The sequence below is a fragment of the Mauremys reevesii genome, linkage group 2, assembly GCF_016161935.1.
Source record: "Mauremys reevesii isolate NIE-2019 linkage group 2, ASM1616193v1, whole genome shotgun sequence".
Taxonomy (NCBI): Eukaryota; Metazoa; Chordata; order Testudines; family Geoemydidae; genus Mauremys; species Mauremys reevesii.
The window spans coordinates 66,739,798-66,767,599 of NC_052624.1; the positions used below are offsets into that span (position 1 = coordinate 66,739,798).

The following is a 27,802-nucleotide window of genomic DNA, read 5'->3' on the forward strand; positions in this document are numbered from 1 at the left end:
CCTAACTGCAGGAACTGATCTATTTCCTGCTGTAGAAGAGTTCCGTGAAAAGAGTCCCTGAAGAGGGACAGGAAAGGGTGTTGTAGAGGGGGCAGGGAGGTGAAGTGGATAGAATAACCAGATCTGATGATCTCTAGGACCCATCTGTCCAACTTTATGAGCTCCCAACCACTGTGGAACATTGCCAAATGGTGGCCAAATGGGTACATGGCTGCAGGTAGTAGTGAGGAGTGGTCTTGCAGTGCCTCGACCTGCCTGTCAAAAGTGATGCTTAGGGGCACATGGTTGAGTTGAGGACTGGGCACCTGAAGGCTTTCATTTCGAGAACTTTCCCTTTTTCTTCTGAGACTTAGTGCCATTGTGACGGGAATTGGGACAAATAAGGCCTCCAGTGGTACTGAGGGCTAAAAAGTCTCTTTTGTCGCAGTGTGTAGATTCCCAGTGCCCTGGAGAGTGGTCCTGGAATCCTTCAAGGAGCGGAGAGAGGTGTTGGTCTTCTCGGCGAAGAGCTTCATCCCCTCAAAAGAGAGGTCGGCCACTGTGATCTACATCTCCTCTGGGAATCCTGAGGGGTGGAGCAACGGGGCCCATCTCATCATCGTATCTGTGGAGATGATCTTGGCAGCCAGGTGGGCGGGGTCAAGGGACGATTGCAAAGTTACTTTTCCCACCAGTTGTCCTTCCTGGATCATGGCATTGAAGGAATCCTGGAAGCTCTCCGGCAGCTTATCAATAAAGTCATGTAATTTATTGTAATTCATGTACTCATACTTTGCTAAGAGTGCCTGGTAGTTGTCAATTCGAAACTGTAAGGTAGCTGAGGAATACACCTTCCTACCAAAGAGATCAAGGTGTTTCCAGTCTTTGCCATAGGGTGTTGTCCTGGAGTCGTGCTGTTGGCCGTGAGATTTCAGAGTCCACCACGATGGAATTGGGTGGTGGGTGAGTGAACAGGAACTCTGATTTCTTTGTGGGGACATAATATTTTTGTCTGCCCGCTTGCATGTTGGGGTCACCAAGGCTGGGGTTTGCCACACCATTTTAGCTCTGTCTAGGATGGCCTCAATGATTGGGAGGGCAATTTTGGAGGTAGATAAGGCCTGGAGGATGTCAATAAGCTGTTGGTGTGCATCTTTAACCTCCTCCAATAGTATGCAGAGGCTGTCTGCCACTCTCTTCGCCAGATCTTGGAACAAGCGGAAGTCATCTGCCACAGAAGGTGGTGATGGCATGACTGCTTTGTCCGGTGAAGAAGAGGATATGGCCTTGGGTGTGGCCTCCTCCTCTGTCCACCTCTTGGGGTTCCGAGGCCTGTGATGCTCTAGCTGAGGGAGCATGCCTCAGAAGCTCTCAGGTGATACTCTGTGCCCATGAGGCAGGCTGTTGCTGCGCCACCCAGGGGTCCCAGTATTGCCACTAGGGTGGCATAGGGCCTGGTGGATGTGACCATGGGTGACCATACCAAGATGGTGATGGTGCTGTCTGGTGATACATTCTCAGACCCTGTTAATATTGGGCCCTATATGGAGCTTGAGAGGAGTACAGAGGAAACCCTCTCCGACTTACTGACCGATCCCTAACTCGATATCCGAGGGGCATGACATGACTGTGGGAGAATAGCCCAGGTCAGCCATGGCTCAGTGCCATGGGATCGGTACCAAGGGGCGAAGAGCCAGGAGCTTCCAACATAGCCAGGTCACTGGCCTAATGGAATTCTGCCTTTACCGAGCATCTGAGTGTTGGTGGTAGTGCCAGGGGAGATAGGGACCTCACCCATACTGATCTCTCTGGTGCTGGATGGGCCAATGCCACCACTGGTACAGACGGCAGCTCGTGTACCAGGAGCTTCTTAGGGGATTTGCCATTGTCTATTTGTACCGAAGATTCGGTACCCATGTTCAAAGAGTCTGTGGGCCTATCAAAGGAACTGGACACTGACTGTTCCCGTGAGACATGGGTGCCGGATGATCCTTGTGTCGGCAGTGCTGAGGATACCGAGAGGGTGATTGCTTTTGGCTATCCCTGAGCTTGCTGAGGGGATTTCCTGCTTTCTTTTTTGACTTAGGAGAGGAGTCCTCGAACTGTTTCTTTGGCCCACTATCCTTTGAAGTCGAAGGTTGAGGGGAAGATGCATGCCTTCTGGAGGGCTGGGGTCAGAGAGCCGTCTCCATAAAGATAATTTTCTGGTGGAGCTCTCTGTCCTTGCAAAATTTCAGTCAGTGCTGCTGGCAGAGGGAACTCTTTTGTTGGATATGGCCCTTGCTGAGGCAGTGAATGCACTCAGAGTGCTTGCCCATGACCAGGATTGCAAGTGCGACACTTCTTGAAGCCTGAAGAGCTGGGCATACCCTTGTCCAGGGGTGCCCCCCACACCAGGGGTTGACGCAAGAACCAAGTCTTTTCTTTTTTTCTTGTTGTTGTTATTATTGGGTTGTTTTTTTCTTTAGGGCATGGATAAATAAAAATCAAAGGCTACAGGGTTTCTAAAAGCTAAAGATTAACAACCGAAAAGGAGAGTTAACAATCCGCTAATGGACAGCTAAAGGCTCTGTCTCTAGCCAGGGGCAGTTGAGAAGGAACCGAGGATGGTTAGCCCTTGTGCGCTGCCTAGCCTTGTGGTGCAGCACGAGGAGAGACAGCGCATGCGTGGGTCCAACGGATACTGCTGCTGAAGTTCTCCAATCAGCAGCGCAGGGATGCAGCCACACCTACAGTGGAGCCTCATAGGGACACTACTCGAAGAAGCAGCAACAGGCACAACAACACTATTGTAACTGCTGCCACAGCTAGTTGGTGACTGTTCAGCAGGGTGTGCTAATCTAGAAGAGCTATGCCATCCAGGACAGAGGCTGGCTTTATTCTGTCAGGTATGGAATACATTTTGCAACCGACCACTCCCTCAGCCCTGGCCCAAGAAAACAGTAAGCAATCTGTCTTGTTCACCATGGTTACAACCCGCTATACATTAATGTAAATGAACAACATAACTTCAGCTTTTCAAAACAACTAGGATAATCATGATCTCTGAAAACAAGGAATGCCTCTTTTACAGGGTCTGCACTGATCAGATTTACAGAATACAGTGCTTTGTTTTTGTAAAGAACAGCATACTGTCACCTCAAGGAGCTGTCAGCCGGCTGAGCTGGTGAAACTGCCAGCAGAATAGGTGAGCGCATATGTACCTGAGGGATCACTCCTGGATCTGTTATTATGGTCTACCTAAAGCCTCCCCCTTAGCAGCCATCTATAGCCAGTTCTCTCCACATGTCAGAACCATGTACAGCATGAGACTGTAGGCACTACTTGAAGTGCTGGTGTCTGTCAGACTTTGGGCTGGTATCCATGTTTCTAGTCATCTCAATTGGATCATGAGAGAGCACCAGATAGTGGAAGTGTATTGAGAGCATTAGGGAATAAAAGGAAGAAAGGTGTGGTGGGTGAGGGTGAAAACAAAGACAACCTCCAATCCTGCAAATGCTTATACATGGCTTATCTTTATGCACTTGAATAGTCCCCCTGACTTCAGGGGGCCCATTCATGTACTTAAACATGTGCACAAGTGTTCTTTGAATGAGAGCCTAAGAGCAAATGCAACAGAGAGAAATAATGTGTGTGGCAGAAGGAAACTGAGGAGAGATACAGTGCTGAGAACTGAGGAGGAAAAAAGCAGATGGTTGAAGCAAGGGGAAGAAGGCACATCCACACCTTAGCTACCAGACCCATCTATGCACACATCCCCGATCTCCAGTAATCCCCTATAAAATCCTCATGGTATCCTGAGTTTATACCATGATAATAAAAATAGCTTACTTACAGTTTTTTAAAAATAAGTATGGTCTCAAACTATTACGTTTTTCTAAATATTAGCCACATCTCAAAGTCTTTGCTTTGTTTACATGAGAGGAGAAAGATCTAAGGTGGAAGGTACCCAAGGCACCCCTTTCTTTCACGATGCTAATATCTGCAAAATGATCATTACAAAAAGACAGTGATGTGTCTGGGTACAGCCATGTCTCTAGGCAGATAAGGAATCTGCGTTCATCAGCTGCTCCATATATATTAATTTAGAGAGATGAATTAACATTTCTATAGCCATTTGGGCTTGGTTTCTCAAAAAACTAAATCACAGCACTTTTAGACTCATTTGTTTGCCATAATTTAGAATTACCAATCAACTGTAGCTTATCAAAGGAAAATTGAAATATCATCTATTTAGAAAAACAAACAGTATAGTCAACTAATATAGAAAACAGCAATTGTTACCATTCTCACTACATATACAAAAAATTTAGACATAGTTAATGATTTCAAGTCTTTTTGGTCTTTAAATCACATCTAATGGTGCTATATTACACAATAGTGAGAAATCTCAAATCAGTGTAAACCAATGACAGAATACTGGACTAAAGAAAAATACCAATTACAGATACACAAAGATGCTTATTACCCTTCATTATACTGAAATGGAATAGTCTCTAACATAAAGCATGGATGCGATACGTTACTTAAGCATAACTGTAGGATTTTTTCCAACTATGAAGTTCCCTGTGCCCAGACTGGTTCTGGATCTCTAACTTGTATCACTACTATTATTTGTCAACAACAGTACAGCATGTAAATCCCTGTACTGCTACTTGTGCAGGAAGTTGTAAATAATCATTATATGGTAACTTTTGTAATAACTGTAGGAGGATTACAAATCTCTCTTCTCTGACCTACCCCCACAAATCTCTGTTCTGACTGGTTACTGTATTTAGAGGGTGTTTTTACAACATGATGGCTAACACATGACAGGTAGCGTGTTGTAAAATCCTAGTGTAGACTGGGAAACCTTTGGGTTCACCTAAATCTAGGTAGAACTACAACTTGCTCTGTTTAGGCTAGGATTTCCCAATGTGTCAGTTGTCATGATGTAGAAACTCACCTTTTTCCTAGTGTAGACATACCCAGTGTTCTCGGCTCATTCACTCCTTTTATCTGAAGCAGACAACCTCCAAAATTTACAAGGACCTCACTTTATTACCACCCTGCCCCACAAAAAATGGGGACAAAAAACGGGGCTGTGAAATTGCTGAAAGGGGAACATTATTTTTAAAAAGATCAAAAATCATTGGAATTGTTTCTCTTCAGGCCCCAATCTGCTTCCACTGAAGTGACTAGGAGTTTTATCAAAGATTCAATAGGAGCACGATTGGGTCGTCTGACATTTCTACCTGTGAGTCAGGTGGGGCCCTGCTTCAACTGAGAGCCATTAAGGAACTAATTGGTTTTCAGTTTCTCCTTCAGCCCACATACAACTACCCTTATGCAAGGAACTTCACTTTTACAGATTGTAGAGCCTTGCTGGAGCAGTTTCTGCAGTGCCCCAAGTCTGAGTTGGGGTTGCTAAGGAACTACTTAGCTGGACTTCAGCCAGGCACCTAGAAAAGTGCTTCAAATTACTCTATACATGTGTAGGAAAAGGAGGGCTACTGTGACTGTCCTTTTCGGTTCTGGTCAACCAATAGCCACTGGCCACATGATGCCTGATAAGAAGCTAGAGTTGGCCCACCAGGACCCTTGATATGGCAGGTAAGGAGGAGGAGGAAATTTGGGTCATAGATATGCAAAGTATTATTTTTGTATTATTTTCCTCCCCATATGTTTTCAGCTCTGACCAAAACACAACTTCCTACTGTGTGCTTACTGTGGGGCTCAGGAGAACCGTCAGCCTTCAAGCTCATAATCCACTAGAAGATGCTTGGAGGTAGACAGAAATGAATACACAGAGTCTACATACTCCTCCTTTATAAAGAACAACGTTATCTCCTTGGCAGTCATTAGCCCAAGAAGCAGAAGTCTGTATCCTGTACAGTGCACTGTACTGTGGTTGAGGTTTAGATCACCCACTATTTATTTTGTTGACTGTAAAAAAAAAAATTGAATTGAGAAAAATGAAGGAAATAGAATCATTTTAAGCCTCAAGAAAAAAGTCAGTATTTCTTAAAAGGAGTAATGGCTCCCTCCAGGTGTAATGCCAATTGTCAAAAGCAAATACGTTTTATGCTATTAATTGTAATCAAAATCAGACACCAGCATTCTGAACGGAATGAGATATTGATCAATCACAAAACATTTTACAGTGACATTATGTTCCTTCATTAGTACTCAGCTAGTACTGTTACACAAGATCTTTATGCCTGATAGCCATTTCCTCAACTATGAGGAGTTATACAGCCCAAAATGTAATATTAGCCATTTAAGAGAGAAGAAAATAACATCTAGAGGGGCAGCTAAGATTTTGTGTTAGATTGTTTAATCCACCATTTCCTCCCTGAACATTTTTTGTTCATTTTAAAAGATGGGAAAATCCTATTTGTATGTTCTCTACAGCCACAATTTCTAAAATAAATCACATTAAGGTGCAAACATACCACAGTACATAGAAAACATGTCTAAGTTTAGCAGCAAGTTGACTATTTCAGTTACAGCAATGTTAATCTATAGAAATACTAGATAAAATCAATATAAAAAATTTCTCCCTCTTGGGCTAATTTTTGACCACAAGATTCCTTTTGAGATTTGTGGAGTTCCACGCCACACCTGGAGTCTTTTCTTATGTCTCATTTTTACCTTTGCTCAGCTGAACTGGCATGCTTTCCGATTTCATCATTCTCTGCTGTTGCTGCTGCGCCTGCAGGTGTTGGTGCTGGAGGGGCTCCACAGTGCTCCTGATGGGCATTACAGCAGAAGGAAAGCTGCTGCTGCTAGCACTAATAGCTGGGCCTGCAGGACTACCTGAAGCCATTGCTGGGGCAATCAGCTTTCGACCAAAATTAAGCAAGCTATTGGAGACTTTATTAATGTTCAGTGGAGCAACCTTTGCACTGGCACTGAAAGATAAAATGGAAATGAAAATATCACGATCATTAGTAATTTATAGAGCATTACAAATATATGCAGCGTTTTACAAAGAGTGGAAAAAATCTTCTAAGGCACAAGGACATTACACATATAGAAATTTACATGCACACATGAATTTGTGCATAAATCCAAAGACAGTGTCAACAGGGGGCAAATGCTGAGAATGTTGCAAAGTGGGTGATCATGATGGAGTTTAATATAACTGAAAGCTTTATTCTGAAAAGAGTATTTATACTCTGTTGTATTCCCACCCATATTGAATGCTGTAATATGTTGACAAAAGCACTACTGCTACATTATGGAGCGAGGATAGTTTGTGCATTTTTATGGCATCCATTGACTCTTAGTAAAACCAGGCCACACAAACTGTGGTACAAACAATGTTTTTTTGGAATGGTGCTTTGAAAAAGTTAGACTATTGTATGGCATATGTATTACTGTTCTGATTATTCTGTGTTGTTCTTTTGCTCCTCCATTTGCATTATGCAGTGTGCTCTCATTCTGGCTAATCCAGCTAAGCATTACTTCAGTTAAAGAATATGGTTATCAACAGCTTTGGGCTTGATCATTCCACCTCATGAGCTGCCCAGAAAAACATACTGTAATAATGACGTGGTGAGCTCTGTATCCCTTCTTTCTGTGAGTGAAGGAATGTTATTCCGCGGTCCTTGTAAATGCAAACAAAGAAAGCTACAATATTGCCAGCCAATTTTTCCACACAGTTTGAGAATTGCTGTTTTACCTATTTGAGGAAAACTTCACCCCAAGTATGAATGGGAAATTGAAATGCTCCATTCAATGAAAACATTAGATTTTGGCAAATGCTGTGCAATTTGAACTTATTCTAAGAAGCTACAATTCATGGAAATTAAGGTATAGTATAGGAGTACTTGTGGCACCTTAGAGACTAACAAATTTATTTGAGCATAAGCTTTCGTGGACTACAGCCCACTTCATAGGATGCATGCAGTGGAGAATACAGTAGGAAGATATATATATATATACACACACACACACAGAACATGAAACAATGGGTGTTACCATACACACTCTAATGAGAGTGATAAGTTAAGGTGAGCTATTACCAGCAGGAGAGAAAAAAACGTTTTGTAGTGGTGATCAAAATGGCCCATTTGCAGCAGTTGACAAGAAGGTGTGAGGAACAGTGTGTGTGTGGGGGGAAATAAACATGGATCCTTTGTAACTCCACAATTTAAGTGCATTATGCCATTGTGGGTATTCTTTTTCCTCTGTTTCCCAGGAATTCTCTCTCTTTTTCATGGACAGAAATTGTTTACTTTTTTTCTTTGAAAGAATAAAGACCAAGAACATGACCCTGATCAGGCATGAGATGAATAGTTGTATGGCACTTTGATTAAACCCAGTTTAATTTTAAATGCATGGAACAACTTTTTAAAATGAAGTGTACGATATTACTAGTCATTTTAAAGGTAATTAGGCTGGCTGCGACCAGAACCAAAAAAATTATTATAGTGCACTGGGAAAATGAGATGACCAACCAAAGTACCAAGGGAAGTCTATGAAGTCACAGAGTGTATACTTATCTGGTGAACAGTCTCAAGGATATACAAACAACCTCTGTTTAAGCCTTAGGTTGGGAAGTCTGTCTATATTATACTGTGTAATGACCCATCCACTTCCAGTCTTTATTCAAGCCTAATTTAATGGTGTCCATTTTGCAAATTAATTCCAGTTCAGCAATCTCTCATTGTAGTCTGTTTTTGCTCCTGTTCTTATTGCGGATACAGACTAACACGGCTACTACGCTGAAGGTATAGTATGTTATCCTTCGGAATCATACTGACAATTGACATTCGTTTTCTTTTGCTCCCACCCCATATTAAACTCAACTTGGTTATTTGAGGTGTATACGAGGCTAAGCACACCTGTATCCCGATATAACGCGACCCGATAGAACGCGGGTTCACATACAACACGGTAAAGCTCTGACACACTGCTCAGAGCAGCGTTAAGGGTGCTGGACCAGGCCCGGGCCAAGGGGTTCGATAAGGGACAGAAGGTCTCGAGGGCGGTCAGGGGCTCCCCACCAGGGTCTGGGGGGCAGGAGCGGTGGGAGGGCACTTTTGAGGACCCCGCAGTCCCAGAGTGGCCCGGGGGATTAGCGGGGTGCTGGGAGCAGCCTGCTCTGCTTCCCTTGCCCCGGCCCCAGGCGTGTCGCTCGGGGGAGGGGGCTTGGGGGAAGGGACCTCCCCACACTCACCAGCAGCAGCGGAAGCGGAGTAGCCCAGCCCCAGCCCGGTCCACTACGCCAGCTCCCAGCCCCAGCGCTCCGCTTCCCGCCACAGGTGAGTACCGGGGGCATCCTTTCCCCAACCTCCCTGCACTCACCTGTGGCAGGAAGCGGAGCGACGCAGCCCCAGCCCGCTCCGCTTTCCTTGCCCCGGCCCCAGCCGTGGCGCTGGGGGGCGGCTGGGGAAAGGTCCTGCACTCACCTGCCCGGCGGGAAGTGGAGCGCCATGGCTGGGAGCTGGTGGAGTGGAGCTGGCTGGGGCGGGGCTGTTCCGCTTCCCGTTGCCGGTGAGTGCGGGGGGGGGGGCATCCTTCCCCAACCTTCCCGCACTCACCGGCAGTGGGAAGCGCAGCGCCGCGGCTGGGAGGTGGCAGAGTGGAGCGGGCTGGGGCTGGGCTGCTCTGCTTCCCGCTGCTGCCGGTGAGTGCCTGTCAGGGGGCGGGGTGGATAGGGGTCGGAGCAGTCAGGGGACGGGGGGTCCTGGGGGTGATTAGGGACTGGGGTCTCTGGAAGGGGCGGTCAGGGTACAAGGAATGGGGGGGCCAAAGCAAGTTCGATATAACACAGTCTCACCTATAAAGCGGTGAGATTTTTGTCTCCCGAGGACCGCGTTATATCGGGGAAGAGGTGTATTTGCCACAGAGGATCCAGACTGAATAATGATTTCAGGATTGGATCTATATACCATAACGTAATCCTTATTATTGTTCTCTTTTGTTTTTAACTATAGTGGCTATTTTTAATGCACTTAAGTTATTTGTCTCATTAATAATAAGGAAATTTGTTCAGGGCACACACTGGTGGCTAAGTGCATTGAGAGCATTAAGGCTCAGATCATGAGTCTTGACTCTGATATATTTGGTACACTTTCTGACTTCAGTGCTCTGAATGCATTTAGTACTGAGACCAGGCTTTAGACTATACATCCTCATCAACTTGAAGCAATTATTTGTATTATCATCGCACCTAGGAGCCCTAGTCATGAACCAGGACCCCACAGTTCTACCAGCTATGCAGTGTCTTGGAAGGAGAATGTCCTGGAATCATGGATATGACTTATCTATGTTGACTACCAGGCCTGGAATTTCTAGAGATCTTGATTGATCACATATAGTAACTGAATTGGCAGAGACCATAAGTGCTAGTAGGGAAGTGAAACCTTGCTCTTTGGTAGGCTGTGAAAGCAACAAAGGCACTGATGCTCTGACATAACCCAGTTAACACCAGAACATGAAAATTAGATGGTGACGCAGGAGAAATATTTATTTAGAATGTTCAGGGAGGAGTAGGAGAGGGACAGATTGAATGTGCCTTTAACTTACCAAAATAACAAAAAAAACCCAAAACACTCAACTCAGACCCAGAGGTCTGCAATGTTGTTGGAGAACTTTTTTTTTTAAAATCATAACTGTAAAAGACTGTTACATACATATCATCTGAGAATTAGATGAGAATTCAGGTTCAAACATTTGCCAGGATTCAGGTCTCTTATGAACTGACCTTGCATTGGCAATGATCACCTCAGGACACCAACACAAGAAGCCAAACAATGATTTTGGTACTTTACTGGCTTGCCACGAAAAGCTGATGCTATTTTTTCCCCTCAGATCCCTAAGTGGAGTTATGCGGTGTTTTCCTCAAGTTGCAGTTTCAGGAAACGCAAGCAATGACAGGGCATTAGGTCTGCAAGATGAGATGCTTTGACACCAGATTGAAGTTCAGAAGAATAAGGGCAATATATCTATTTCCTACCACCTAAAGTAGTATATTAAGCTTGTATACTAGTGAAAAGAATGATTGAAGTCATTAAACATGGATCAGTGTCTGCACTTGAGCCATCAAAATGTATCAAACATGCACAACAATTACAAGAAAAATGAGGATTGATTATATTATAGAATTATCAGCAGATGCATTTAAAAGTAAGACATCGGTTTAAAATCATGAATGTCAAGGAGACGTGAAACCAATCTATGAAGCAAACAATTTTGTTTCATCACAATAAGCATCGTTGACCTTGACTACGAATGGTATATTTTTAAACAAGATGATTCAATCTCTTCATTTTTCTGCTAAGATTAAAATGTTTTGTTTTAAGAAGAGAAAAATCTACATGAATATGACACATTTAAAAGTTTTAAAAGAACAATAAATTAAGCAATATAGTGTAGATTTGTAAAGATATTTTAAATGTATCATAAATCTCAGAAATTAAAGATAAAAAGACCCATTTAATTATTGAATCCATTCACCGCGCACTGCAGAGCCAATCCCTAATGATATATTTTCCAGTGCTTTGTTCAGTATATTTTTTAATGAGGCCACCACTTCTTTTGGGAGAGTATATCAAAGTACAATACTATTGAAATGATATGGCCTAAATATTTCTTTGTTAAAATCCATTCCTCCTATTTATTCCCTCCTTGACCTATGCTAAACAATTCCTCTACCACATTGGTATTTATCCTCTTCCTTTGCAATGAAGCTATATTCCCACCAGCAGTTTAGTTGTCTTGATTAGTAGTTTTAAACTTCCACCATGTGTCATTCTGGCAACTTCTTAATCGCTTTTGCTCTTATCAGTGAACTCTCTCCATTTTATTGACGTCTTTGTGATATACTGAGGCACTAGGGTCTGATATAGTATTCTAGGAGTATTTCATCATTACTATATAGTGGTAAGAAAGTACCTCACTGTATGAAATAAATTATAATATTTGCCATCAGCATAGTACCAGGGGAATCCTTTGATCACTTTGCCTACAGGCAAGAAAGGTAGGGAGGAATGGATGGACCCTTCATCTATTACCCAAATAATTAAGAAGTATTTAACTACACGTAGCAGAAACTGAACCTAATTAAGAGCTGCACCCAGACCAGTTCCATATGCCATCTACCCACCTCAACAGGTGGAGGAATTTGACTGGGCCAGCAGTGAAGGGGGATAGTCCCAGCAGCGAGGGAAGGAGACTCAGTAGGGAAACCAGGTAGCTTGTTCCCTGTCAGAGTCTCTGGAACCCACAGGCCACATGTGGGACAGGGAGTGCTGCTCATTGGCAAGCATTCCCCAGGTGCCAGGATTTCACCTGGAGCATGGGCCATGCTCTTTTTCAGCTCTATTCCAGCAGTCCCACCCGATCACACCTGAACATGAAATGGGAAAACAGTTTGGCAGATGCTGCGGGTCTAGCCCATCGCCTGCATGGGGGGTCAGGAAGGATTTTTTTTCTCCAATAGGGACAATTGGCAGAGGACTGGGGAGTTTTTCACAGCCCTTGCAGCACCTTCATACCACAGTAGATTACAGAGGAACGTACTTAGTATCCAACTCAGCTACATGGCGGAGTTAACTTGTCGCAACTTGTGGCCAGTTTCCAGTGCAGTTAAAAGGATAAAAGACCTGGTATTTTGGTGATGGGCTTTCGGGTCATGGGATAGGGTGAGATCTTGCGGCCCTCGTGGGTCGAGTTCAGAGCTTGTGGCCCTCACCAGTCAAGGTCCCCACCCTTCTGCACCCTCTGTCCCCATTGTGGGGTGAGCAGAGTCCTAGGGGTTAGGCTGAGGACATCCACTCAGAGTTACAGGTTATATGCTAGGAGCCCTGTAACCCCTACATGATGGGCAGGTTTTGGTTCTCCCCTGCGTTTAAACTTAATAAATGTTGTGGCCTGCGAGTTAAAATCCATCCATGTGTCTGTCCTCATCTCGCCGCTGCGTCAGAATCAAAGCGCTCTATCCTCCAGTGCCACATGTAATGGTTAGAATCAGGGCTGTCAATTAATCGGCTAACTCACATGATTTACTCAAAAAAATTAATTGCAATTAATCGCACTTATATCGATAGAATACCAATTGAAATGTATTAAATGTTTTTGGATGTTTTTCTACATTTTCAATATTGATTTCAATTACAACACAGAGTACAAACTGCACAGTGCTCACATATTATTTTTTATTACAAATATATGCACTGTAAAAATGATAAATAGTATTTTTCAGTGCACCTCATACAAGTACTGAAGTGCAATCTCTATCATGAAACTGTAACTTACAAATGCTGATTTTTTTTGTTACATAACTGCACCCAAAAACAAAACAATGTAAAACTTTAGACCCTACAAGTCCACTCGGTCCTACTTCTTATTCTGCCAATCGCTAAGATAAATAAGTTTCTTTACATTTACGGGAGATACAGCTGCCTGCTTATTTACGACATCATCTGAAAGTGAGAACAGGTGTTCGCATGGCACTTTTGTAGTCGGCGTTGCAAAGTATTTACATGCCAGATATGCTAAACATTCGTATGCCCCTTCATGCTTCGGTCACCATTCCAGAGGACATGCTTTCATACTGATGATGCTTGTTAAAAAAATAATGCATCAATTAAATTTGTGACTGTATTCCTTGGGGGGGGAAATTGTATGTCTCCTTCTCTGTTTTACCCGCATTCTGCATATACTTCATGTTATTGCAGTCTCGGATGACGACCCAGCACATGTTAGTTTTAAGAACACTTTCACAGCAGATTTGACAAAATGCAAAGAAGGTATCAAAGTGAGATTTCTGAAAATAACTACAGCACTCGACCCAAAGTTTAAGAATCTGAAGTGCCTTCCAAAATCTGAGAGGGACGAAGTGTGGAGCATGCTTTTAGAAGTCTTAAAAGAGCAACACTCTGATGCGGAAACTACAGAACCCAAACCACTAAAAAAGAAAATTAACCTTCTGCTGGTAGCATCTGATTCAGATGATGAAAATGAACATGCGTCAGGCCACTCTGCTTTGGATCGTTATCAAGTAGAACCCACCATCAGCATGGAAGCATGTCCTCTGGAATGGTGGTTGAAGCATGAAGGGATATATGAATCTTTAGTGCGGCTGGCACGTAAATATCTTGCAACGCCAGCTACAACAATGCCATACGAATGCTTGTTCTCACTTTCAGGTGACATTGTAACCAAGAAGCAGGCAGCATTATCTCCTGCAAATTGTAACCAACCTTGTTTGTCTGAGTGACTGGTTGACTAAGAAGTAGGACTGAGTGGACTTGTTGGCTCTAAAGTTTTACATTCTTTAATTTTTGAATGCAGGTTTTTTTGTTTGTTTTTTTTTTTACATAATTCTACATTTGTAATTTCAACTTTCATGATAAAGAGATTGCACAACAATACTTGTATGAGGTGAATTGAAAAATATTTTTTTTTGTTTTTTACATTGCAAATATTTATTATAAAAATAAATATAAAGTGAGCACTGTACACTTTGTATTCTGTGTTGTAACTGAAATTAATATATTTGAAAATGTAGTAAACATCCAAAAATATTTAAAATAAATGGTATTCTATTGTTAACAGCATGATTAATTGCGATTAATTTTATAATCGCTTGACAGCTCTAATTAGAATCCTCTCCTTCCAGGAAGCCTCAAGTGGGGAAGAAAGCTTTGCCAGCAGCTGCAATACTGCTATCATGCAAGTTCCACGATAGCTGCAGGGAGAGCCACTAGCACATAAGTCCCACAATTATACTTTAGTATGTTTCTGCAGCATGGCCCATCTGAGACACAACGGAAAGCAGCTGCAGCACACCACAAGTGTGTGTAGGACACAGAATTCCTAGAGATCCTGTATTTTGAAAAAGAGACCAAGGGGCTCTTCAGAAGCAAACTGGTCAAGAAGTCTTGCCATAGGAGTTAATAGAGTGCCTGGGTGTTCCACTAAAGAGTAGTACAATGAGAATACCAGAGAGAGAGAGAGAAAAAAAAAAATAATAAGCTGCAGTTGGGCCTCCTAAAACAGTGGTACGAAGAATGCAGACTTGGAGGGTAGCAGAAGAGAGGTTGTAGAATCTTCTATAGGATAACTCAGGTGGAGACTATATTTTGGGTTTTCCCTGTCCATCAGAAAGAAACAAAGTCCCCATGCTACAAGTCAAAATGCAGGAGCAGCAAGAATATGGACCCTACAGATCAAGGAATGAGGCTCGGTTAATACAAAAAGAATACCATGATTCCTGGGGCAGGACATCCTCCTCTGGATAGCCATCTTTCTAAGTTTCTTAACAGGACAAATAATTAGAACATTATTACATAGTACAGTAACGCTGCTAATCACATTGTGATGTAATATCATTGTCTTCTTTGTAAATTGTCTCTTGATATCATAGGACACAGAGAGAACCTAGAAAAAAGAAGCTTTTTATGTTTCCAGTCCCTCAAAATTTAAAATTCCTTGCACATTGCAAGCTGGCTCTGTATTAGATAGGAGAGGTGTGTGAAAAATGGGATTGGTGGCCCTTTTATTTATTTCACAATGATAAGATTAGCATGGGCATGGCAGCACATTCCATAACCACCATTTCAATATCCAAAGTTTGCAATCTATGGGATAGCATCAATTCATTTTAAGCCTGATAAAAAATACAAATATTAAACCCATCCTGGAATTCTTACATTTGTAGTAGTTTGCTCATACAGTGGTTATTCTAATAAAACAGAGAGTTTTTTGGTCACATAGCACTACAAACATGGGTATTACAAATGCATCTTTGTATTTTAAGGATCAAATTGTGCTTTTCCTTACCACGAAAGTAGACCCATTGATTTCAATGAAATAAAACCATAAGTAAGGCAAGCAGGATTTGTCTCTCTATGCTTTGACTGGGGATTGTTTGGAAACTTGGTCGCTATACTTAGACTTTAAGTGCTCTGAGGCAGAAACCATCTTTATGTTATATGATTGTACAGTACCTAGTGTAATGGAATTTAGATCTCTGGTTTAACCAAGGATGCGTTTTAAAACTGGTTTAGTTGAACTGGTGCAAACTGCTGTGTGCCATTCTTCAATCAGTTTAAAAGGAATAAGATAAATTAATAGATGCTGTGGCAGACTGATTGAAGAATGTCCACACAGTGGTTTGCACCAATTCCACTAAATCAGTTTTAAGCTAGTGCAATTGTAGACAAGACCCTAGCCTGAGAGAGAGAGAGTGTGTGCAAGCTAGAATATAGCACTCTTTGTAATAATATTGTTTAGAATATTGGGCAAAGAGTAAAAAATTAATTTCACATAATTAATGAAGACAAGAGCAAAGTACTATACTTATGAAGAAAAAAAAAACAAGTGAACAACTACAAAATGGGAAGTAACTGGGTAGGCAGTCGTTCTACTAAAAAGAGCCCAGGGGTATATGGAATCACAAATTGCATGAGTCAATAACATGAAACAGTTGCACGGAAGGCTAACATCAGTCTGGGGTGTATTAACAGGAGTGTTGTATGTAAGACATGAGAGATAATTGTTCTACTCTACTTGACACTGCTGAGGCCTCAGACGCAGGACTGTGTGCAGTTCCAGAAGCCTCACTTTAAGAAAGATGTGCGCAAATTGGAGAGTGTGTAGAGAAAAGAAACAAAAATGATGAAAGGTTTAGAAAACCTGACCTATGAAGAAAAGTTAAAAAAATTGAGCACGTTGAGTCTTGAGAAGAGAAGACTGAGGGGGAACCTGATATCAGTCTTCAGATAAGTTAAGGACTGTTATAAAGAGGTAACCAAAGGATAGCGACCAATTGTTCTCCACTTGCCTGCAGAACAAGAAGTAATGGGCTTAATCTGCAGCAAGGGGGATTTAGGTTAGATATTAGGAAAAACTATATGTAACTATAAAGATAGTTATGCTGGAACAGGCTTCCCAGGGAGGCTGTGGAATCCCTGCCATTGAAGACTTTTTAGAACAGGTTAGACATATCCATCAGGACAAAAGAAAGCTGAAATTAGAAAACACAGCTGCTTGCAGACAGAGGCAGCATGAGCATTCTTCAGGTCTTCTTGTGATGACATGCAAGTGAGGTAAGTGACTCAAGCAAACATTCTGCAACTCATGCCTCATCTATCTACTAATCAGGATTCATTCTTTCTTTTTTACAGATCCAGACTAACACGGCTACCCCTCTGATACTATATCCATCAGGGATAGTCTAGATATACATGGTCCTGCCTCAGCACTGGGTGCTGGAACAGATGACGACTCAAGGTCACTTCCAGCCCTACATTTCTAAAATATGATAATATTCAGTTGTGTTCCATATACTGCTTGCATAATTCCCGTTTTGAATCAAAGCAACATATAAAATATTAACTATTTTGGGGTAAGGTGTTAACTAAAATGCAACATATATGAAAGTGTCTTACCGGGTTTTATTCATCAAGTCTGCTCCACGTGCTTTGTAATAATCTAAATTTTGTTGGAATTGGTAAGTCACTGGTCTTGGATTTTTCTACAGAAAAGAGTGTTACAATGTTTTAAGTTAGAAAATATTTAATAAAAATTAGGCATCAGTCTCTTAATATAAAAGTTAATAAGGATTATAGATTAAAAACTCATTTCTTTTTTCCCAGGACCATAGTTGATAAAGGTAGGAACAATATATATAAAAGGAAAGCCAGCTTTGAAATATTTTAGATTCCATTGTTATCATCTCATGACTTTAAGACTTATACAAATACCATAACTAAGCATATACTCATCCATGTAGAAAGGGGATTGAGCTACAATGTTCGAGTTTGGATCTGAACTTTCTGGGGAAGTTCTGTTCCAAGCTAATTTTGTCTTTTCTCTAGTTCTGACTATAGAAGTGTATCACTAAAACATCTACCTATAAAGAGATCATATTAAATAAAACATTAATAGTAAGGACAAGCTATAATTTCTAATTTAAAATTAATGTACCAACTTGTTAGTGAACATTTTAGTTAAACAAAGATTGGTTTCATGTTAGAATTATGTTTTGCTGCTCAAATCAAATATATCCACTAGATGGCACACAGAACCTTTCTCCCCCCCCAAACCTCACAGTATTCAGAATCTAGGCCAGGAATCCCATTGTACTATCCTGTACACAATTAATGCTGAAAACAGAGTTTGTCTGTTAGTCCCTATTTTCACCTCAGATAAACTAATGTATTGATATACTTTGTCTTAAGTAGCACTGAAATTACCTATTTTGGGACTTAATATTCTATGGAATACTGAAGAACCTATACCACAGAATTATGTACCAAGGATTGAACTCACAATGCTCAAACCACTGAGCTATCCCTCCCACCATGAATACTCAAAGGGATAAATTAAAGTAATACATTTTTCTGTGCAATAATCTAAATATAGTGCATAAAACTGCACTATTTGATACAAATAAATACCTGTTGAAAGATTTGTGTTACAAACTTATTCTCTTTTAAAACTGTTTTTTCCCCTCTTGCTTTTATACATTAATTTGAAATATACTGACCTCACTCTTTTGGTATTTATTGTAATACATACAGTTTATTAATCAATGCAATACAATGTGCTTTCTGAATTTTTTTTTTTAAACAAGGAAAAAGTACATTACATTTTCATCTTGATGTGCTGGGAGTACACAAGGGAATGAAAAACTTCCTTATATGCTTTCCCACCTCCGCATGTGGGAAATTCATTCTCCTTGCCCACTGTTGTAATGGGCTGGGGAACCCATGCTTTATCACTCTCCAGGGAATTGATGGAAACTCTTCCTTTTTGACCAGCCTTCTCATGTTTTTAGGAGTAGGTAGGGTTTGCATTTCAAGTAACAGAATATTGTAGAATGCATATGACAAAGGAAGAAGAGTTAACGCTGAAGAATCAATAGATATCAAAGGGCCAGAAGGATTGCTGGGGTCTAAGTTAAAGTTGGTGATGGAACCCCTCAGTGAGAATTTCCTGACTTTTTCATGCTGTCAGATTTACCTTTGTAGTAAATTACTCTCCCCCCCCCATAGGAATACATTAAACATTGTTTAAATATATACTGGTTGCAGTGTTATAAAAAACTTGAGGCTATTAGACAAGCATTAAAACAAATTCCCATTTATTCTGTCACCTGCATGGTAATGGTCACCGTACATTTTTCTTCTCTTGTTATAACAACATTTGCATAACTCTATCCCATTATATGGCTTGTAAGTCAGTCCTCGTCAGCTGATAGCAATAACAATGAATCAGCTTTAGTTACTATTGCTCTGGTTTGGTAATTCAATGCATTTCTATGATAATCAAATCTGAACTGACATGATGAGGATAACTGATGGTTCTATGACTACTATGCTAGTAATCAAATAGTGTAACTTTTCTCCTACAAATTTAATAGACTTCTATTTTTCTTTATGAGACTTGATGACCATTTGAACCAATGTACAAGAAGAGGATGAGGATAAAATTACTGGCATATTTCCAGTTGATTCAGATTCAATTGAAAAATTCACTTTCACAAGGCTATCACACATGCCCAGTTTTGCAACTTGTTTCCAGAAATTGGACATACACTTTATTTTTGCTAAAACAAAAAAGCGTTCTTTTCCAACTTCCAAGAAATCAAGAAAGGATTATGCTACTTTCTTTTCTGGAAGAAAGTGAGGGACGAGATCATGTGGAGCAATTTCTTGAAATACATATTTATGCAGAAATGACGAGCAATTCAAGGCATGAAATGCTGATCTACTATCTAAGCACTTAAAGCCATTAATAGGAATAATGATCTAACTTGAACACATGAATGAGGCTCAAGTATTGCTTTCAGTGGGGCCTGTTTAAATTCCCGTGAGGCTTACTGGTATCAAAGGGAGATGCAGTTTAAAGTACTATTACATGGAAGGGGAGGGGGGGAACAATCCTCAGAAAAAATGATGTTGAAAAAACAGCATTTAAAATGTAAGGCAATAAAAACCAAGAGGATTATGGTTGGAAATGGTTTTTAGCACTGCAAGATATCCTCTAAGAAAATCCTATTATTTTTAAAAACCTGACATACATGTTAACATGCAGATATCTGAAAAGTACTATCCTAAACATAGTCAATATTTTCTGAAAGCTGCATTTCAAACAGACAGTAACAGAAATTAAGATTTTGACACACAGATTTTATTGATAGCACCTTCTCTATTTTTCATATTTTTTTAAAAAAAAATCCATTGCATAAGTTTCATAATGAGAAATACTCCTAGAAAAATGAAATTTTTTCTCTATCAATTTCAAACTAATTTCTCTCCTAGACATACCCAACTTTGTGTATCCCCTGTACTAGATGTGTATTCAGGACACACAGAATACATTAATCTGATCTACTGACCAGAGCATTCATAACCAAATTTTACTTTTTCCCCAAGTAGATTCAAATTAAGTATAGTTATAGTTACATGTTTAATTACTTGTTAGTAAAGTTTTCATACCTTTATTTCCCAACTAATGTAAGTACTTTGATCAATACTTTACATCTGCTACACCCCAACCTTAGTACTATGTGCTGATTGCCCTTGATAAAAAGTATAAAAAGGGCATTAAGAAGATTAACAATTTAACTCCTCCCCTGCCTTTCTATAGGTCTGTGAAATGCAGAACTACCATGTTCTAGGGATGTCACATTAGCCAGAAGAGTCTAGGAATCCATAGTCTGCCTGTAGGGGAATGGTAAATACCATTCTTTTAACAACCTTCTGCGGGTTTTTCAATTACTTTTCAATTCTCTCCTTTATAACTGTATAGCCTATGTTAGGCAAACGAACGCTTTAATTTTGAATTAACAGATTTTAAAAGGGGCAAATATTATGCAGAGCTATAGTAACAAGCATGTAAAGTAGGGCTATATGTGTGAAGGATTCTGTGCTGCATCTCTTAGAAGCACAGCACAGAATTTGCAGCCCAGAGGGAGTGGGTGACTATTGTGGCTTTGAGTCACCCTTGTGCCATCTTGATTCTAAGCCACTCTGAGAACTGCAACAGCCTCTGCATAATTAGACAGTCCTGAGGGGCTGTCTAAATTATAGCAACCTGCCTGAGGGAAAGCAGTGCTGTCCAAAAACTCCACAGCATCATGGGCTGGGTCCTGCCTACCCCCAGTCAGACCTCTCCCACACCCAGGTCCACTCCATGCATATATTAACATCAGGGCTTGCAAGGGAGTCCCCAAGGACAATCTGTGCTGTCTTTTTCTGTTCCAGTCCAGATCCATAGTTTTGAAAGATGCTTCACTTACCTTTGGCCATTTTAGCTGGCTAAGGAGTGGGAGCAGGGGTGAGAATCTCACCCAATCAGGCAGATGCTTAGATGGAGTGAATTACACCAGCGACGGTTCTGCTTCATGTCTTTAAACTCTTTGTTATAACTTTAGATAGCATTTCGGATAAAACTGAGTGAAACATCTGATTGCTTAGACCATCAGTGGTCACAGAAATTCTAACATGCCTGCCTGGTTCCCTGAGCTAGACTGAGGTGCTGGTAGGGAAAAAAGGAAAAATGTTTTGCTAAACCCAAATCATGTAATTAAAAAAAAGTCAAACAAGAAAATTATATAAAATTATTTATGTAGTTAAGTATCTTATAATGGGGCAAGCTTCAGTGATACAAGCCATAGAAAGATCGTTGTACCATACATCAAGGAAGCTAATTTACTCCCATAATCTAATGCCTTAAGTATGTGAGCATGTGGTGGTTTCCAGTATGTGTGCGCAGGTGCTGGCGATGAAATCTACAGAACACAATTTAAGATTTAGTTTTTCCTCTCCTTCCTTTTGTTTTTGTTTTTAAATATTCCAGATACTGAAAGTTCAGAAGATGAAACAGCACTGTAAAAAGATGTCTAATGTGCCTCTCTGATGAAAAATGAGACTTATTTTAGTGAACATATTATTGCCTCAATGCCAGGGGAAAAACACTCGTCATTAGAGAAATGAATTGCTCAGCTGTTTATAAGCAAAAAGCTCTGGGAGAATTTCTCAAGGCCCAAAACGCAAAGCATTGCAGGGTTATGCAAACATATGTTGCAGGTGTTTTAGGCTAGACAGGTGGGAAAACCTCAACCACTGAAAAAGATTTAGCTTAATAGATTGCAACTGAAACTAGATAACCTAAATGCCACCAAGTGAGAAAGAAACAGAAATAGTGAACTGTATACGCATAACAAAACTCTCACCAAAGTAATTATCTCACATAGAACAAAACTCTCACTAAAATAATTATCTCACAAGCAAACTGGAATTTTTTTTCCATCCAGTAGTTTTATAGCAAAGAAATGCTGCCAATTATAATTTTTTGAAAAACTAATGGTATTTTAAACCTGGAACAAGAAACCGCCTGAAATAGCAATAATTATCCAAAAAAGATAAAGATGAAGTATTGTAGCCTCTATTTAAACAAATATTTCTAAGGAGACAGTTTGTTGTAATATCCTTATTTAGTTCACTAGGCAACATTAGATTTATCATAATTCTTCTAAAGCCTAAGATATTTCTATATTAAAATGCTAATTTTTTTCCTTTTCATTTGCCTATAATTAAAGTTGGGGAAATCTGTGATCCCATATTCACTGTGAAGGTTTTACCTTTTCCTTCTCTAATGCAATACAAGAAACTCGTCAATAAAAATTGATACATACAGAGCTAAAATGTGGATTGGGAACAGAAGTGAAGTACAACTAAAATGTAGATAAGGAAGACAGTTTGTTCAGTTCCACAGCTGTCACTTTCCATTATGCACCAATAATTAATTTGACTATGCATATTAATGACTACCTAATAGCTTAGGTGCCCAGAAAATGTAACCTCTCCACTCTTTTTCTTTGTTATGTATCCAAGAAGCTGTATCTTTATATCTTATTTGCCAAACACATAGCAAACAACAGCTCAACATTTTTAGTAAATTTTCAGACATCTTAAAAAGACCTGATCGCAAGAAATGAAGTTATATGTTGTATAGTAATGACTGTTTGGGGCATTATTATTTTACAGTATTGTCGGACACCATACCCCACTGCTCTCTGTAAACGAGTTCAGTGCCAATGGATTAAAATATAAGCCAATATATATTTTGGTAGCATATCTATATTAACATCTAACATTGCATCAAAAGAAGAGGTACAGCATTGTTACTAACCACAGCATGACACTGGAGGTCAGGAGACAAACTCTATCAATGGTTCTTGTAGTGATATGCTATAACCCTCTTTGTGTTATAGCTTTCTTATCTGTAAACTACCTACTTACCATTCTCAAAGGGATGCTGTGGGCTTCAATTAATTAATGCTTGTCAAAAATAAAAATACCTTTGAGAATTGCCTACAGACAATGCTATAGAAGTACAACGAATTACTATTGTATGTCAATTGATTGAATGGAAAATCAAGGAAATATTTTTCCTGAAACAAATAAAATGCCCCAAAAGAATTTAAGAATTCAGTTCACTGGGTAAAAACAAGAACTCCCTGAACTCATACCAACTAGAAATAATGACCAACTCCAGTTTCCTTACATATCAAGCCTGCCATCCCTATGGCGAGTGGGAGTTTCAAATGCTAGAAAAATATTTTACATTATGGTCTGCATTACATACTGTTGTACATTATGGTCTTCTCTCTCCCTCTCTCTCTCTGGAGAAGAAGAAAAATGGTAAAAATGTTAATTTAGATTTATAAATAATATCATTTATCTGAATTAAAGAAAATGTTGGTCACACATATTTTAGTTCCTTGTCCTAACTAGTTGATGCTCTTTTTCACTTATGTTTTTACAATACATCATATTTTTAACAGGCAGATCAAAGCATACCAAACCAGCCTTTATCAATATTCCAGACAGAAAAAATACTCTGCTAATGTTCTAACCTGTGTAAATTCCACATCTTGCATAAACAACATTGCTTAACCACATAATTTCAATCTGCGTTTCAATTTAATCACCATTTTTTCCCCCTGAACCCTTGTTTTCAGAAGTAAAGTAACTAAATAGTGAGCCTGGGTACCAATGACAGATTTATGACCTGGTATCTCAAAACCTTACATGGCTAGGAAATAGAAGTTTTACAGCATTAGAAAAGGGAGATCCAAACTTACAAGTGGAACACACAGCTAGACTTGCTTCTAACCTTGCCCATGTTCCAAATTTTCAGATTTAAAATATAACATTTTTATATACAGAAGAGCCACCATGTTATGGTTTTATTGGCACTCATTTGGACAACCTGTATAACTTACTCATGACTTTTTGAGTAATGCAGCTATTCTAAGTTGACAGCAATAAAACCCTATTCCACACTACAACATTATGTGTTCTCTCTGTGTGTATGTGCATACATACACACATGCCATATATACAGAGGTGAAAGTAAGCCGGTATGGTCCGGTACGGCATGCCAGCAAGAGCCGGTACACAGCCGACCGTACTGGCAGGGGGCAGCTTCCCCGGGCTGGCAATTTAAAAGGGCCCTGGGCTCCATGCAGCAGCTGGAGCCCCTGGCCCTTTAAATCACCCCCAGGGCTCCAGCAGCAATTTAAAGGGCCCAGGGATTTTAAGGCCCTGCCTTCCAGTTGAGGCCTCGCTCCTTCCGGTTGAGCCTCCCCAGCCGCTCAAGGCCCTGCATACCAGTAAGTCCCTTAAGTTACTTTCATGCCTGTATATATATGGAGAGGGTGAAATATTTTTAAGGTGCTACTTGGCTTATTTATGATATCTGGAGAGCAAAGTTGATGATTTTATTGTGTTCTGTATACAATGTGGTATGTAAAAAATTTGAAAGAGGTTCCTAAAGGACTGGAATAGGCACCTTCTGAGATCTACATATCTGCTTACCGCAATAAAAGTAATATGGTATTTATGCCTATATCCATGAAGGATGGAGACAAGTTAAGTTTTTGGAGTCATGGGACAGGAAGATCTATTCATTTTGGGATCCTGAAAATACAGGAAGCTGCAGACACATTTTGGTAAATGTTGCTCCTTAAAAAGATTAAAAGAATAAAACTCCATCTCAAATCTCCAAACCTAACTATCCATAAAATAGTGGCTGAAAAGGATAACATGTATCTTGCAATTTCTTTTGACACCCAAAATTTCCTGCCAGTCAAAAATGGGATGACAGAAATATTCTATAATATAGTTAAGAGTTGTACATATTCTAATGGTTAATACATTAATATTTGCTATGCTGAATTTAATAGTGTCAGCATACCAATAGTATATCTGAATTCATGTCAAAATAGCCTGCACTATAATTTTATCACACTATACTAGACATGGTATAGTAGTCTTTCTTGCACATATTAAAAAGTTCAGAATCCATTTCATACAACTCTCAGTTTCTGTTTTGTAAATTTTAGTCAAATATGTTAATTATGATGTGGAGAAGTTTTCATTAGAGAGAAACTGTTCTAAGTGGTACTTTTTGATAAACTACTTCACAAAATAGAAGTGATTAATTGAATTGTCAGATTGCACACAAGAAGAACCGTAATCACCTCATTCTAACATTGTTAAATATGGTTTATTATATCATTGCATAGCTAATATCGTTATTTTTTAGGACAGGGTCAGTAGCTTTAGATGACTAGTCAATTGAAAGAAACAGCCCCAACAAATTCACGTGCAGTAGGTTTTAAGAGGTAATTAAGAGCTACAAGGTGCTTCATTTTCCTCTCTCTCTTACTTAAAAAAAAAAAATCAAACATCATCAGGTTTGCTCTTGCCTCTACTACTGTTGTTTTCTCCTGTTCAAAGAAGAAAAAGATTCAGTCTTTAAAAATCAGTTTGCTGTTTGGAGATGAAATTATTTTTGGGTACTTTAATGCCAGTCTTTTTCTCCCCTGTCTTTCTATCTCACCATAGGGAAACCTCGCTTATTAGAGGATGGGGCTTCTCTGACATTGGTTAGGGATTCATTACCACAGTGGAGTACAGAAAAAGAACTTCTGCCCTACCTATTTATATCCTCTCCAATTCTTCCCCAATAATCCCATGTCCCCAAACACCACATCTCTACCTTTAATACCCCCTTGGTACTGCTTTTTTTTGCCAGGGTATCTCTATATGGGCAGAATTAAGGTTGCCTGGGTACCCAGCAGTCAGAAAATTCAAGGGACTTTTAAAAAAATGTTTGGGATCATGAACTTATCAACATGTGTAATGTTTCTTTTGACTAGCCATTAGTTCACCAAGATTTTTATGTGGCAATTGTATATATTGCTTTATAGAAATATAAAGTACAGGCAAATTAGTTATGGCACAGTAATTGTGTTGCTTAATTCCTTACTATTGGAACACTACCATACTCTTGCTTTGATATCACTTGACTATAGGCACACCATGGTTTGTAAAGCAGCTTCCAAATCATAGATTCCAAGGCCAGAAGGGATAATTGTGATCATCTAGTGTGATCTGTTGCAACACACAGGCCATAGAACTTCCCTCAAATAATTCCTAGAGCATCTCTTTCAGAAAAAAACATCCAATTTGATTTACAAATGGTCAGGGATGGAGAATCCACCATGAACCTTGGTAAATTGTTCCAGTAGTTAATTATTGTCACTATTAAAAATTTACATCTTATTTAGAGTCTGATTTTGGCTAGATTCAACTTCCAGACATGGAACACATTATGCCTTTCTTAGCTAGATTTCCATTATTATATATTTGTTCCCCATGTAGATATTTATAGACTGTAATCAAGTCACCCCTTAACCTTTGCTTTGTTAAGCTAAATAGATTGAGTTCTGAGTCTACTACGATAAAGCATGTTTTCTAATCCTTTCTAATCATTCTTGTGGTTCTTCGCTGAACCCACCCCAATTTCTCAACTAATTTCAGGAATTATTCTGTGATACTCTGAGTTCCTCAAATCTCCATTTCCATTTAAATACACTTGCTGATTAAGGTGGATTGTCATAATATTTGGATGCTATTAGTTACTTAAGATGCCCATCCAAGTGTTATGAAGAAATTGACAATATAAATGATACTATCACAAATATATTCAGCTAGCTAAGAAACTGCCTCTCCACTTCATGTGTTACCACCAGGGTTATGATGACTGATGCAGGTGCTCTAGGTAATAGGCCCCTGGCTTAAAGGGGAGGTTCCATGGTATTGATCCTACAAAGGATCCATGGTATTGATGAGCACTCTGTTTTCCAAGGCTTTTCCTGAAAATACTGGTTGAGATCTATAAGATGCTATGGCAGGGAAGGCTAAGTTATGATAGGTTGATTAAATGACTGGCATATTTGGGAAGATCGGGATCAGTTTTGGCAAGGATGGCTAAGTCTTTTTATTATGAATACTGACCCTTTAGTTTTTTAATATATCAAAATATTTGAAAAAGTGCCTGGGATATGTTGGTTTTAAATTAAATATATGTAAATGAATAGTAACTATTGACTCACTGTGCATATATTACTTTTATACGGGCCTATGACAATATGGCTATTCCAAACACTGTTTCATTAAATTAGTAGCTGCCTGTATCACCTTTGTTCTAATAGTGAAAGACAACACAAGAGTTGAACTTGAAAACTCAAGACAATTGTGTTTTAAAATGAACGTATATTTATAGTTTTCAAAATGTGATCCTAAAATTGTCCTCCTATTTGGGGCTGGCAGTCAATTGCAAACACATATAACTGGGAAGGCAAACAATAGTATTTAGATTACAACTATCTTATTACATATGTAAATCAGGTGGTTAACCATATAAATGCTTTAATATGGCAGGAATTTACTGTGTGTATAAAGCTAGAGGCTGAAGTACCCTTCATACTTTTGGTCCTTAAAATGTATATATATTTGTGAAA

At 39.8% G+C, this 27,802-nt stretch overlaps 1 protein-coding gene across 11 annotated transcripts in view; it reads right to left on the bottom strand.

Moving 5' to 3' along the window:
• Positions 1-27,802, bottom strand: part of TBC1D5 (TBC1 domain family member 5) — a 487,219-nt gene that overhangs the window by 91,302 nt on the left and 368,115 nt on the right. For all 11 annotated transcript variants that reach the window (XM_039523970.1, XM_039523969.1, XM_039523966.1 and 8 more), the window contains 2 exons: positions 17,367-17,452; positions 6,613-6,872 (listed from right to left, as the gene is read on the bottom strand). In XM_039523970.1, the coding sequence (XP_039379904.1) occupies positions 6,613-6,872; positions 17,367-17,452 (346 nt within the window). The remainder of the gene's footprint in view (positions 1-6,612; positions 6,873-17,366; positions 17,453-27,802) is intronic.